Source organism: Trachypithecus francoisi, unplaced genomic scaffold, assembly GCF_009764315.1.
Source record: "Trachypithecus francoisi isolate TF-2019V2 unplaced genomic scaffold, Tfra_2.0 Lachesis_group10, whole genome shotgun sequence".
In the NCBI taxonomy this organism is placed as follows: domain Eukaryota; kingdom Metazoa; phylum Chordata; class Mammalia; order Primates; family Cercopithecidae; genus Trachypithecus; species Trachypithecus francoisi.
The window spans coordinates 6,534,815-6,549,712 of record NW_022681455.1 but is presented as its reverse complement, the minus strand read 5'-3'; the positions used below and the strand labels follow the sequence as shown (position 1 = coordinate 6,549,712).

Here is a 14,898-nt window from a genome sequence, read left to right as displayed (position 1 = left end):
TCTTTTCTTTTTTGGATGTTGTTTCATGCATGTTTATTTTATGCTCTATTTCTTTCAGAATTATTAGGTTCTGAGGAAAGTGGCATTTTTTCCATCCATTTTCTCCTGGGGCAGCTTTTAAAATGTTTTCTATGAACATTTTATCAATATATCCTGTTGGTTCTGCTACATGGCGAGGTTGTTTGCAGCTTACCCTCTATTCTGTACGGAGATGTTCTACATTCTTAAAGTCTGATTAATTGTCCCGTTTGGTCACTTTGATGGATGATTCAGGCACATGTGACTTGATTCAGGCTTTGTAATTAAGAGGCTTTTTGGAGGTCAGCTAAAGCACCTGCCCTGTAGCAAATATCAGCAACATGGGAAGCCTATTTAGGCAGAGGTGGACTTAAAGGCAGACTGTCTTTAAGGGGAGGAGAGCAGGTGCTGATTGCAAGTGTGAAGCCTGGTGACCAGATGCCTTGGTAAACTGACCCTGGATGCTTCCAGGGGGCTGCCAGGTCAGCCCACAGCCCTCCACACACTGCTGAATAGGGATTCCTCCCTCCCTGCTCACCGACTACCCCACAGTGGAATGGTTGGGCGTGGTAAATAGGGCTTCCTCAGGAAATTAGCATGCCTCCTGCGCAGGAGGGCTCTGACTATAAAATATACTGTTCTTAATGACAGGAGAATGGCTCTACATGTACTTCTTTTAATTTGGAAGATGTCATTTCTAGGCACCACTTTGCAACAAATAAGAACTTGGTGCACATGGCTGAAAAATGGAGATGTGGTGGGGCTCCTTCTCCTCTGAGGCAGCCATATGTTCCTTCCTCTGAGGGATACTTGGGAAGAGCCAAATTGGCCCAGCTCTGGATATGTGTAGAGAGGATGGGGCTGGGGTGGGGTGGGGCAGGAGGGAAACAATTCTTTCATCAGCAGATGAATCTCTCCCCTCCTCTCCTCTCCCTCTCTTCTTTTTCCACTTCCCCCTCCTCCCCCTTCTCTTCTTTCTCCTCTTTCATCTTCTTTTCCTCCTTCTCTTCTCCCCTCTCTTCTTTCTTCTCCCCTCCTCCTTCTCCTCTCCTCCTCCTTCCTCGCCTCTTCTTCTTCTTCCACTTCCTCCCCCTTCTCCTCTCTTCTTCCCCACCTCTTCCTACTCATCCTCCTCCCCCTTCCCTCCATCTTGTTCTCTTCCCTCCTCCTACTTCTTTTTCCCTTCCTCTTCTTCCTCCCCATCTTCCTTTCCCTCTTCTTCCTCCTCCTTCCCTTCTTTCTCTCCTCCTCTCTCTTCTCTCTGCCTTGCCTCCTCCCTCTCTTCCTGATCTCCTCTTCCTCCCTATCCTCCTTCTTTTGCTGGTCCACACACTGCTTGGGGTTTTCACTTTTTTACCTGAAGACTTATCTTTTGAGCTGTGCCTTCTGCCTGGTCTCACCCTGTATTTCTGGGGTCTGAGGGCATGGCTTACTCCCTACTAGAGTTCTGTGATATAGCTCTATGTCACTGAGCATGCAGTAAGGACACGTAGGTTTGTATCATGGCTCAGGTATGTTACTTTATTAAAATGCTTAATGTGTGTACGCTTCAGTTTCTATATCCAGAAAATGGAGATAAACATCCTATCTACCTCTGTTTGTAAGGATTAAATGAGGCTTTGTCAATGGAAGGACTTCATAAATTTTAAAATGGCATGCAGAAGGGAGAGGTTATTATGACAATGATGATGCTCTGAAAGGGATCTTATTAATTCCTCGCAATCATGGTGGGTTTGCCATTGAGTTCATTTGTCCATGCAGCCTCTCTGTGGCTAGAATCATCTGGAAGCCCTGGAACTTGAAACCCTGATCCAGTGAAGAGCTTAAGAGATTCCTTCCTACTCTTGGCCAGGGATGGGCAAGCCTTTTCTATAAAGTTCCAGATGATCAATATGTAACGCTCTGTGGAGCCTTGCCGTGTGGTCACTGTCGCCCTACCTTGCCATTGTAACACAAGAGTAGCATAAACAACACCTAAAGGAATGGGTGCAGCTGTGTCAAATAGAACTTTATTTATGGACACAGAATTTTGAATTTCAGATAATTTCCATGTGTCATGAATATTCTTCTTTTGAATTCTTTAACATTAAAAATGTAAAGATCATCCCTAGCTCACAGGCCATACACAAACAGGCACCAAGTGGGGTTTGGCCTGCAGGCTCTAGTTCGCAAGTGTCTGCCTTACACAACATCGAGGAGCCACTCCTATGTCCAGGTAGCCTGTGAGTATCAGGGAAACCAAAGGGGCACATAAGTCATTTGAGCATGTGTCACAGGTCCTCCTCTGCCTGGTTGATGTCAAAACATGTGAAATACAACACTGGGCTTTTGCCAAAAAATACAATCCAGAACTCTGCTATCTGACCCTATGAACATCCAGTAACAAAAACAATGGCAACAATAATATTTATGGAGGATTGCCCACAGGATGTGCAGCTTATCCATTCCTGTACACAATCTAACCTTCTCCCTCTAAGAAGCCTGATCTGTGATTGCTGTATTCATGGAGGATTCTGCCTTGGCCCTTTGCAGAATGTATCTTGATTCTGGGCTCTTGACCTGCACCAAGGGGCATCATTAGAAACAGCGGGTTTGAGTCACCATGGCATCTCAGTAGAGACGCCGTCCAGGATGCCATCTACTCTGGGGAGAAATTCCCCTCATCGCTCATCCCTATATCAGGAAAAGCTGAGCATCTTAAAAACTAATTTTATTTTAGAAACAATGCCATTTCCTTGTTTGATTTGGCTTCAAGGAAGCTCAGAGTCTATTATACCTCAATCAGTTGTAAAATACTGTACAAAGTCATCAGCAGCTAAGATGTATTGAGTGCATAGTATGTGCTAAGCACCTTTCATGTAGTCCTTCTCACATAATCTTCACACAGCCCTTTGGGTAGGTAATATGTTCTCCCTATGATATTAGGCTAAATAATGGTCCCAAAAGATGTCTACCTCTTAATCCCTGAAACATGTGTATCTTATCTTATGTGGCAAAAGAGACTTTGCAGATGTGATTAAGGATCTTGAGTTGGGGAGATGATCCTAATCACAAGGGTCCTTACAGGAAGGAGGCAGAGGGAGCTTTGAAACAGAACAGGAAGGCCATGTGATGATGGAAGGAAGCAAGATGCTACACTGTCAGCTTTGAAGATGGAGGAAGAAGCCTCAGGTCAAGGAATGTAGCTATACAAGCTGGAGAAGAAAAGAAAGGGATTCTCCCCCAGAGCTTCTAAGGGAGCAAGGCCCAGGCCCTGCCCACCCAGTGAAATTGATTTTGGACTCTGACCACAGAACTATGCGTGAATGCATGTGTTGTTTTCAGTCACCAAGTAGAAATTTGTTACAGCAGCAACAGGAAATACACCCTCCTTACAAACAACAATGTGAGATCTAGAGTGTGGCCCAAGATTAGAATGAGCTTTGCTGACTCCAGATTCTAAGCTCTTAACTCTCATGCTGCCTCATCTGTTACATGTGTCCTAACCTTTCCTGCCTTTATGATTTCCCCTTAGCCAACTCAGGCAGGTTTAACAAATTATATAGACTGCGGGGCTTAAACAGCCAACACTGATTTCTCAGAGTCCTGGAGGATGGAAGTCTGAGATCAGGGAGCCAGCAGGGGCAGGTTCTTGGTGAGGGCTCACTTCCTGGTTTACAGATAGCCACCTTCTGATTGTGTCCTCATGTAGTGAAAAAAGGGAAATCTCTGGCCTCTTCTTTTAAGGGTATTAATCCCATATATGAAGTCTCCACCCTCATGACCTAGTCACCTCCTAAAGGCCCCATCTCCTATTACTGTCACACTGGTATTAGGGTTTAACACGAATCTTCAGGGGACACAAACATTCAGTCCATAGCACTTTCCCTTATGCTTCCCCTCACCCTGCTTCTTCCACTGCTGCCTATTTCCCCTTCTAATCATAAGTATTTCTGTCATCTCCTCACATCTTCGTGTATATGTTGGAGGCAGCATATAAATAAATACATTGGTGGCTGTTTGTGGCGTGTGCATGGGGTGGAGTCCCTGGGCTTTTGTAACCCTGGGACTTGTGATTTAGCAAACCCAAGGCCCTGACTGTGTTTGTTCCTCCTTTTGCTTTAGTAAAGAAAGTGGCTCTCTTCTTTCCTTTGTCACTGACAGTTGGCCAGGTCAGGACTTCTGCTTTTTCAGAAAACTATGCTTACTTCCTAGTCAGTATTCAGAGCCCAGTAACTGCTTGTGAATTTCCCTTCTCCTCAAGGTTATCAAGACTGCGGAAATGATGTCAACTCAGGCCTTAGTGGTTTCTTTCCTGAATTATTGCTCCGCCTGGAGAAAACCTTATTTTCAGCCTCAAATAGCTTCCAATTCAAAATCTACACTCCTGTTTACTGCCCGAGGATCTTTCCAAAATACAACCTCCTCCTGGCCAAAGAGAGGCAGCCCACTATTGTATGGGGTCCTGCTCATATATCTCACTTCCTCTTTCAGCCCTTTGTGTTTTCAGCTCTCCTGCAGCTCCCTGAACCCTGTGCCTGGTCCCATTTTCCTGCCTTCACACGTGTCATTCTCTCTGCCAAACTTCTCCCCTCACCCCTCCATTAGTCCACTTTGCCTGCTGATGAAACTAGACCACAGGGAGTTTTAGAGCATGGGCTCTGGAGTCAGGCAGGCTGGGGATCAATTTGTTTTAATTCCATCAATAGTTCCTCAATGTCTTACCTTCTCTGTGACCCTGGGGACATAATTCTGCCATTATTAGCTGTGTGGCATTGGAAAAGTTAACTATTAATGACATCTTTATCCCTCAGTTTACACATCTGCAACATAAGAATGATGCGTGTAAAGCACTTAGCATGGTGGCCTCTACCAACATGAAGTGTTATCATTACTATTTTAATCAGTCTTTAAGCCTCAACTTAGGCTTAGTGATTCCTTTCCCAACCTGAGGTTGCAGATGCCAACCTCACCATCTTCTGACTACCACGTCGCTGGTGCACAATGCCTGCCTTCACTACAGCCTTTCACACAAAGCATTTATCCTGTTGCTAAATTGTCTGATCTTCCCACTCCCTTGGATGAGAACTGCATCACTTCCATCTCTTATTCTGAGTGACTTGGCTAAGACATTCACTGACTTCATGGAGCAACTTCACCTACAGAGGAAAGAGCCATCCTCCAGTGGGCAGGTGATGTGTCTTTGTTCTTTCCCTGACATGCCCAGTCCTCTTGCAAGTGACTTGAAAGGATGCACCGGCCTGGCTGCAGGCAGAGGGTGAGTCTGGGAGACAGATCAGCTATGGCGACCTTTTATTCAAGGATGAATTAGAAAAACCAACCCTGATCAGTCCATTTATCTCACATCTTGCTTCTCATCCTGCACCGAAGATGAATGGGATACTAGTGGTTCTGACCCCATGGAAAAACCTAGAGTGACAAGGTCAGCACTGCCAGATCCAGTCGTTCATTCTCTTTTACTTATTTTTAATTTGTGTGTGTGTGTGCACTTCAATGTCCCTTATTTTTAAAAGAGTAAGGTCAAATTGGACAAATGGCCCTGGTGACTAGAGTGACCATCTGGACCTCTCTGGGCAGCTCTTTGTGTGGCAGTTGTAGGATCAGGTACTTGCTCAAGCACCACAGCCCCAGCTTAGAGTGAGACCAATTCAGATGCTTAATCAACTTCTCTTTCCTACCTCCTGCAGTTCAAATGGCATTTTGCCCCCATCTCCCTCCAAAGTGGCAGATATCACAATGCCATGCATTTGCACAAGCCAGTCCCTCTAACAGCAGATGTGATCCTGAGGCTGGGCTCCTGAGTTGCTCCCTACTTGGGAGCCCTGTATGGGATGAATTACATCCCCTCAAATTTATGCGTTGAAGTCCCAACCCCCAGTACAGTAGTGCCCCCTTATCCAAGATTTCACTTTCCAAGGTTTCAGTTACTCTCAGCCAACTGCAGTCCAAAAATATTAAATAGAAAATTCCAGAAATAATTCATAAGTTTTTCATTGAGCATCCTTCTGTGTAGCATGATGAAATCTCATGCTGTCTAGCTCCATCCCACCAGGAACATGAATTGTCTAGAATCTCCATGCTGTCTCTACTACCTGCCTGTCCGTCACTTAGTAGCTGTCTCATTTATTGGGTCCAAAAAACATAGTATATGTAGGGTTCAAAATGATCTGTGTTTTCAGGCATCCACTGGGAGTCTTGGAACGTATTCCTAGCAGACTGGGGGGACTACGGTACCTTAAAATGTGACTGTATGTGGAGATAGGGTATTTTATTTATTTATTTATTACTTTCATTTATTTATTTATTTATTTATTTATTTTGAGACAGAGTTTCCCTCCTGTTGCCCAGGTTCAAGTACAATTGCACGATCTTGGCTCACTGCAACCCCTACCTCCTGGGTTCAAGCAATTCTCCTGCCTCAGCCTCCCAAGTAGCTGGGATTACAGGTGCATGCCGCCATGCCCTGCTAATTTTGTATTTTTAGTAGAAATGGGGTTTCACCATGTTGGTCAGGTTGGTCTCGAATGCCTGACCTCAAGTGGTCCGCCCCCTTCGGCCTCCCAAAGTGCTGGGATTACAGGTGTGAGCCACCGCGCCCTGCTGGAGGTAGGGTGTTTAAAGAGCTGATTAAGCTAAAGTGAGGCCATGAAGGTGGGCCCTAATCTGATATGATTGTGTCCTTAGAAGAAGGAGAGATGAGGACACAGATGTACACAGAAGGAAGAGCACATGAGGAGACAGGGAGAAGATGCCACCTAGAAGCAAAGGAGAGAGGTCTCAGGAGAAACCAACCCAGCTTCCACAGCTGTGAGGAAATAAATCTCTGTTATGTAAGCCCCCAACCTGTGCTACTTTGTTATGGCAGCCCTAGCTGACTAAGACACAGCCCGATTGGTTGGTTCTGACACTTCTTACCACAGTTCACTGCATTCTCTTCACTGAATTGCAATTTATCTGTTGGCATATTGGGTTGGCCTGCTGGGGTGACAGGCCTGGCTTATGCACTTTTATTATCTCTAGCACTGAGAAACCCTGGCCTTGAGAGCTGCACGCGAAGTGTTTGCTGAATTCATGAGAGCTGCTCCTGCAGTGAAAGCTCTGCAAGTGTCCAGAGAGGAACAGGAAGCTTCTCTCTGGGCAGGAGTGATCTTTTCACCTCACTTGCAAAGTCCATCAGATGAGAAGGTAGCCCAGGTGTACAGAGTTGGGGAAGGGCCTACTGGAAGTTTCTTTCCTAATTTTCAACTGGTGAGATTTGATGATTTGGTAGACGCACTGATCATTTTGTTCTTTTTTGGGTTCTGTGGTGTTAGTAAATGACTATATTTATATTCAATTTCTCTGTCTTGTACTCTTCGTCGCTCTGCCATTCTCTCTTCCGCTTCCGGCCCCAGCCCCACCTCTCCTTCTCCCAAAGGCTCCCAGTGGCCCTCCCAGACCTGCTGCAGGTGGAGAAAGTGTTCAGCTGCTGGTCCCCTCTCCCCTTACCCACCCCAACCGAGCACTAACAGCTCACATCTGTGGGCCTTACTTTCCCCATAAACACACATGGGTGTACTGCAAGGGCTTACCGCAACTCTGGTAGAGCACTTCCAAGCCGCTGTCACTGCAGACCGTGTGTGTGGGCCAGGCTCTCCCACCGCTGCCTCCACTGCAGCTGGGAAAAATCAGAGTCCCGAGGAAGAGAGCAGCTGTGAAACCCTTCATGGTGAGGGCCTGTATGGGATACACAGAAAAATAACCGGCCAATAAAAAGCCCGTAAAGTTTCTTCCTCTCCCCTCACCAAGGCGGTGGGATGTTCAGTTTCACTTCTCAAATTTTAGGCTCCCTGGGAACCACAGTCAGAAGTAAAAGGCAGTGAGCAGAGGCATTTGAATACTGTTCCCCCAGGACCCTGAATCTACAGATGAGGCTGGTCTATTCTGGGGTAGGATGCGTGTTGACTCTGCTTTCACAGGGAGACGGGCAGTAGTGATGCGTGAACTTAGCTCTCGGGGCTCCTCAGAACAGCCCAGGTGAGGCTGTAAACTTGGGAAAGACAAAGCACAGGCCACCATCTGTTTCCCATCTCCAGCCCCCGTGCCTCTGCAGGCTTCCGATGCAGGCTGCGTGTGGACCAGGGACCTGGCTGCAGCCAGCAGGCAGCCGTTGATAGCAAGGGGGCTGCAGAATGACGTTGGAATCTGGGACGAGGCTTTGGCCCCTATTGTCACTTTTGTCTCCTCTGGCTCTGGCTCTGCTCTTCGGTTTGGGATTTTAGCCGTGAATTGTCCAACTGCAGAACAGGCCTTGTTTGGGGAGCTGCAGATGTGGTCTCTGAAGTTGAGGCAGAGGCAGTAGCCCTGAGAAGTGAGCCGTGTTCTATTTCTGGGTTTGGCTTGGTAGAAAAGGCAGGAAGGGTGGGGAGGTGGGGCCACCCTTAACGAGGCTGGTTTAACGGTTTTGGTGTTAGTGGGATCATTGACATCCCATCTCACTTTCTCTTCAAAGCCAAGATTCTGTCTTCCTTCTTCCATGTATCTCCGTTCTGCTGCAGGACAGCAAGGCTTCTCAGTCTTGATTCCCCAACCCTGCCCCAGCTCCACCTTAGTGTAAGAGGACCAGAGTCAGTGCCAAGGTCAGCAGATTTCAGGAGCAACAGAAAACACGTGTCCTTGGGAGGAACAGCAGTTTTCAGAATGCACTAGGTAAATTTACTATTTCTGCTGATGGCTAATCAAAAATGAGAGTCAGCTCAGAACTTTTCTTGAAATAGGTGGAACTTAATTACCAATAAAGTAATTGGTAAATAATTTGGATTTCTTGACAGACATCAGAGAGTAGTCACTTGGAGAAGGAGCAGTTCTGGACTGATTATTTTTAGGTGCCTCTGCAGGTAAGTTCAGTGACGTTGGCTTTCAACAACAGTTCTCCAAGCACGCTCTGAGAAGATGACAGTCTCGGCTTCCACTGGGGGCTTGTTAGAGATGCAAATTCTGGGCTACTCGCAAGACCTAGTAAATCAGAAACTCTGGGGGCGGGACTCACCATTCTGGAGTTTCACAAGCCCTCCAGGTGCGCCTGATGCAGTCTCAAGCTTGAGAACTGTTGACATTTACAGAACACAAAGCGAAGGTTGAGCCCCAAGGGAGTGGGGGAACGTTGCTCTAAGAGGAGACAAGGTAGCCCCTCTGGCCTGTGTGAGCGGAAGGCAGCTGTGCTGTGAGCAAGATCTCAGCAGATGAGAGTCTGAAGCTCATGGTGAGAGTGGGGGCCCTGGTGGAAGGGTGATTGCCCTTAGTAGGTCCAGGATGGAACACAGAAGCTTTTCCTTGGGATATTTGAGTGCTCCAGCAGTTGTAAAGAGAGCTCTGAACATGTGAGTGAGGAGAGCAATTGAGGGTGAGACCTTCCTTCCCTGCGAAGTGCGTGATGACTGACACTGGAGGAGGAGCCCAGGAGTGCAGGGCAGGGAGCAGACAACCTGGCAGAGAGCTATGAGCAGCTGTGGCAGGGAAACAGTCTTTCTGGCAGTCTGTTCTGGCTGCCATACAGAAATACCTTAGACTGGGTGGCCGAAATGACAAGCATTTCTTTCTCACCGTTCTGGAGGGTAGAGGTCCAAAGTCGGAGATTAAGGTGCTAGAAGATTCGGTGTCTGGCGAGGGGCTTCTGGTTCACAGGTGGTGCCTTCTGGCTGTGCCCTCACATGGTGGAAGGGCCGAGGGGTTTCTCCTAGGCCTCTTTTATAAAGGCACTAATCCCACTTATGAGAGCTCCATTCTTATGTCCTAATCACTTCCCAAAGGCCCTACCTCCTAATAACATCACCTTGAGGCTTAGGATTTCAATATATGAGTTTGGGTGGGGACACAAACATTGGCTTTATTGAAGAAACCGTGCCATCTGAAGACAGGGCTACGGATTTCTGAGAATCAAAAGACCTGGAAATGAAAGGAATCATAATTCAGGGATTGCACTAGCATTTAGAAATATTCCATATGGATCAATCAGGAACCTTGTGATCATGGTGACCCTAGGACAGTGGTCTTCAGGCTAGAGTGGTCTTTGGGGCATCAGCATCAGCTGGGGGACTTGTTAACATGAGCAGATTGCTGGGCCCTACACCAGAGTTTCTGTTCCTGTGTGTCTGGTGAGGCCTGAGAATCTGTGTTTCTAACATGTTCCCAGGTGATGCCAGTGCTGTTGATCTGGGGCCACATTCTGAGGACCTCTGGTTTAGCTTATAGAATTTGGTTGTTTGCAGAAAGTACAATTTAAAAAAATCTTCTTAATAAAATGTTTTGTTTTATAACAGATGGCATTTCATATAACCCATATATAACACATCCAAATGGGATAAAAGAGTAAGCCACATTCTCTAAGGAATTCTACTTACTACTTCTGCCTCCTGAAAATGGGATTTGGTTGAAATCATTAGTCATGGCCCATCTAGTTCAGAAATCAACCCATAATGATGTCTTGAAGAGTTCTTTAACTAGAACCTTTATAAAGACAGCCAAAGTGTTCTTTGAGAATGTCCTGTTTCCTAATTATAGAATAAAATTAGAATCAGTTTATGATAGTTATTTAAAATATGGTTATGTCTATGTAATGGTAACCAAACACAAACATACTGTCAGGCTTTGATGCTGACTTCTAATCTCTTAGCAAGCTGTAGCTGAAAAAGCTGTGCTCTGGTCTCATTCAGATTTCTCTTCTACTTTTTGGACAATATTCCTCTTCTTCCATGTCTCAGGCTGCTCTCCACACACACACACACACACACACACACACACATACATACACACACATACTTTTTTTTTTTTGAGATGGAGTCTTGCTCTGTCGCCCAGGCTGGAGCGCAGTGGCGCAATCTTGGCTCACTGCAAACTCCGCCTCCTGGGTTCACGCCACTATCCCGAGTAACTGGGACTATAGGTGCCCACCACCACGCCCGGCTAATTTTTTTGTATTTTTAGTAGAGACAGGGTTTCACCATGTTAGCCAGTATGGTCTCGATCTCCTGACCTCATGATCCGCCTGCCTCGGCCTCCCAAAGTGCTGGGGATTACAGGCATGAGCCACCACACCTGTCATATATATATATATATACTTTTTTTTTTTTAATTTTTTGAGATGAAGTCTCACTCTGTCACCCAGGCTGGAGTACAGTGGCATGATTTCAGCTCACTGCAACCTCCACCTCCCGGGTTCAAGTGATTCTCCTGCCTCAGCCTCCCAAATAGCTGGGATTATAGGCATGTACCACCATGTGCAGCTAATTTTTGTATTTTTAGTAGAGACGGGGTTTTGTCATGTTGGCCAGGCTAGTCTTGAACGCCTAACCTCAGGTGATCCACCCGCCTCAGCCTCCCAAAGTGCTGGGATTATAGACGTGAGCCACTGCACCCCTCGTTGCTTTCCTTTTATAGAGGTCTTCTTGGGGATGGTGCCTTTCTTTTCTTGCAGAGTAAAAATATTCTTATAAAGACGACCATTCCTAAAGCTGTTCTGAAGGAGAAAATGTTTGAGGAGAGATTTTAAGAATCAAATGTGAGACTCTGGGGGCAGAAGTCCAGCTATGTATGTAAGCAAGTAAGGGTGAAGTTGCGCCACAAGAGAAAATACAATACTCCAGGGAGTGAGGGGAGAAAAAAGAAAGGACTGGGGAGAAGAGAGGAGAGAAGAGGAGAGGAGGGAGAGGAGGGGTAAGCAGGTGAATGGCTGGTGTGGAGTGGAAGGAAGCAGCCTGCCAGCAGGTGGGACAAGCAAAGGTCCCTTAGGAACAGATTCTGCATTACTTCCTGTGCAGTGTGCAATGTGACAGCCCTCTCCTCTCTGTGACCCACAAAAGTTTACAGGAGACTTAACAGCCAGGAGTGCTCTATGTGTGTGTGCGCATACACACACGGGAGAAAAGGCCAGAGCTTTGTGCTTGCATCAGGACGGTGTGCAATAGAACTGAGGGCCATGGCAATACGCCCTCCCTTGGGAAAGGGATTCAATAGCTGGGTGAGCATCCCACTTCCCTAGGACAGGGAAGGGGGTTGGGGCCAATGTAACCTACATCACATGTGCCAGTAGATGGCAGACAGTCCTAGCTATTCTTTGACGCTACACAATGATGATGTAGCACTCTGTCTCCAGTGCAAATGTACCTTCCTCATCATTTGTATTCAGCTGTGGCTGCTCTCCTCTAATTTCCCTCAGATCTTTATTATATCAGGCAAAAATTTCCCTTGGCATAGCACTGCCACTTTGCTTTTTTCTCTGTGGCCTATCTTTGAGTTTCTGCCACACTGCAGTGGGAAGAGACAGGTTTGATCACATCCTGCCTTTGTCTTCTAGATTAGGTGTCCCCACCCCCTGGACCACAGACCAGTACTGGTCTCTTAGGAACCGGGTGACATGGCAGGAGGTGAGTGAAGCTTCATCTCTATTTACAGCTGCTTTCCATTGCTCGCATTACCGCCTTAGCTCTGCCTCCTGTCAGATCAGCAGCGGCATTAGATTCTCATAAGAAAGCAAATCCTGTTGTGAACTGTGCATGCGAGAGATCTGGGTTGCACACTCCTTATGAGAATCTAATGCCTGATGATCTGTCACTGTCCCCCATTACCCCCAGATGGGACCATCTAGTTGCAGGAAAACAAGCTCAGGCCTCCCATTCATTCTGTATTATGGTGAGTTGTATAATTATTTCATTATATATTATAATGTAATAATAATAGAAATAAAGTGCATAATAAATGTAATGCACTTGAACCATCCTGAAACTACCCACCACCCACCCTCCTATCCGTGGAAAAATTGTCTTCCACAAAACTAGTCTCTGGTGCCAAAAAGGTCGGGGACTGCTGTTCTAGATTGAGTGCAACCTGAAAACTGCTCCCCTCCTGTGTAGAAGTCAGGAAACCATGCTACTTCCTGTGTAACACTATTTCACAACCCCCTTGACTGACTGCTGAGGTTTTACTTTTTAGTTAGTTTCAAACCCTGTGTTATATAGGCTACACAAATATTTTGTGGAATTGATGCCAGTCTACAGAGCTTTTCGGTAGAGTTTTTCTCACAATCTCTCAGACTTCCGGAAGATTCACTCCACAGAAAGTGTGAGATACCCCCAAAGTCGCTTGGGCTCTTGATGTCACATACTCTGTGTATGTATTTGATAGAAATGTATAGAAACCAACTGTATGCTTTCTACACAACTAGGAAAAATTCATCTGTCTGTCTACTTGCTTCAGGTTCTCCCACTCATTTATCCAACCAATATTTATTAAGCACCTCCAAAATGTCAGCTACAGTTCCCAGCACCAGGAATACAGCAAAACAAAGTTCTTGTTCTCATGGAGGTTACCTTCTAGTAGAAAAAGACCGACAATAACATTTTTAGTACAACTGTTTAATAAAAGAGAAGAGACTTTGCTTTTTGAAAGGCTTCTTGGGTTTCCCAAGGAAAATTGGGGTAAGTGTTCTGAAATATTTTCAGCTGGCTGTTTATTGTGTATACACAATAAGCTTTTTTTCTTTGATTTGCTCCAGACTGGTAGCTCATCAGGGTTACCAATAACTGTTTGCTCCCATGGATAAGCTGTGGCAGGCTGTGGCAGGCTGTGGCAGCTGTGGCAGGCTGTGGCAGGCTGTGGTAAGCTGTGGCAGGCTGTGGCAGGCTGTGGCAGGCTGTGGTAAGCTGTGGTAAGCTGTGGCAGGCTGTGGCAGGCTGTGGTAAGCTGTGGTAAGCTGTGATAAGCTGTGGCAGGCTGTGGTAAGCTGTGATAAGCTGTGGCAGGCTGTGGCAGGCTGTGGTAAGCTGTGGCAGGCTGTGGCAGGCTGTGGTAAGCTGTGGCAGGCTGTGGTAAGCTGTGGTAAGCTGTGGTAAGCTGTGGCAGGCTGTGGTAAGCTGTGGCAGGCTGTGGTAAGCTGTGGCAGGCTGTGGTAAGCTGTGGCAGGCTGTGGCAGGCTGTGGTAAGCTGTGGCAGGCTGTGATAAGCTGTGGCAAGCTGTGGTAAGCTGTGATAAGCTGTGGCAGGCTGTGGTAAGCTGTGATAAGCTGTGGCAGGCTGTGGCAGGCTGTGGTAAGCTGTGGCAGGCTGTGGCAGGCTGTGGTAAGCTGTGGCAGGCTGTGGCAGGTGTGGTAAGCTGTGGCAGGCTGTGGTAAGCTGTGGCAGGCTGTGGCAGGCTGTGGCAGCTGTGGCAGGCTGTGGTAAGCTGTGGCAGGCTGTGGCAGGCTGTGCAGGCTGTGGTAAGGTGTGGTAAGCTTTGGTAAGCTGTGGCAGGCTGTGGCAGGCTGTGGCAGGCTGTGGCAGGCTGTGGTAGCTGTGGCAGGCTGTGGTAGGCTGTGGCAGGCTGTGGTAAGCTGTGGCAGGCTGTGGCAGGCTGTGGTAGGCTGTGGCAGGCTGTGGCAGGCTGTGGCAGGCTGTGGTAGGCTGTGGTAGGCTGTGGCAGGCTGTGGTAAGCTGTGGCAGGCTGTGGCAGGCTGTGGTAAGCTGTGGTAAGCTGTGGCAGGCTGTGGTAAGCTGTGGCAGGCTGTGGTAGGCTGTGGCAGGCTGTGGCAGGCTGTGGCAGGCTGTGATAAGCTGTGGCAAGCTGTGGTAGGCTGTGATAAGCTGTGGCAGGCTGTGGTAAGCTGTGGCAGGCTGTGGTAAGCTGTGATAAGCTGTGGCAGGCTGTGGCAGGCTGCGGTAAGCTGTGGCAGGCTGTGGCAGGCTGCGGTAAGCTGTGGCAGGCTGTGGCAGGCTGCGGTAAGCTGTGGCAGGCTGTGGTAAGCTGTGGCAGGCTGTGGCAGGCTGTGGCAGGCTGTGGCAGGCTGTGGCAGACTGTGGCAGGCTGTGGTAAGGTGTGGTAAGGTGTGGCAAGCTGTGGCAGGCTGTGGCAGGCTGTGGTAAGCTGTGGCA

The 14,898-nt window shown here is 47.4% G+C and overlaps 1 protein-coding gene and 1 long non-coding RNA gene across 14 annotated transcripts in view; one reads left to right on the top strand and one right to left on the bottom strand.

The window, feature by feature from the left end:
* LY86 (lymphocyte antigen 86) overlaps positions 1–8,386 on the bottom strand; it is a 64,033-nt gene extending 55,647 nt beyond the window's left edge. For 2 of the 13 annotated variants that reach the window (XM_033216119.1, XM_033216131.1), the window contains exons 1-2: positions 8,010–8,386; positions 7,590–7,736 (exon numbers count right to left, since the gene is read on the bottom strand). In XM_033216119.1, coding sequence (XP_033072010.1) covers positions 7,590–7,736; positions 8,010–8,076 — 214 coding nt within the window. In that variant the 5' untranslated portion in view covers positions 8,077–8,386. The remainder of the gene's footprint in view (positions 1–7,589; positions 7,737–8,009) is intronic. The other 11 variants (XM_033216118.1, XM_033216120.1, XM_033216125.1 and 8 more) reach the window with 7 other exon arrangements.
* On the top strand, positions 7,745–12,515 carry LOC117086679. Its single transcript, XR_004438529.1, has 4 exons — positions 7,745–7,946; positions 8,556–8,706; positions 8,829–8,894; positions 12,350–12,515. It is a non-coding gene; the product is annotated as an uncharacterized LOC117086679 (long non-coding RNA).
* Positions 12,516–14,898: the final 2,383 nt, after the last annotated feature.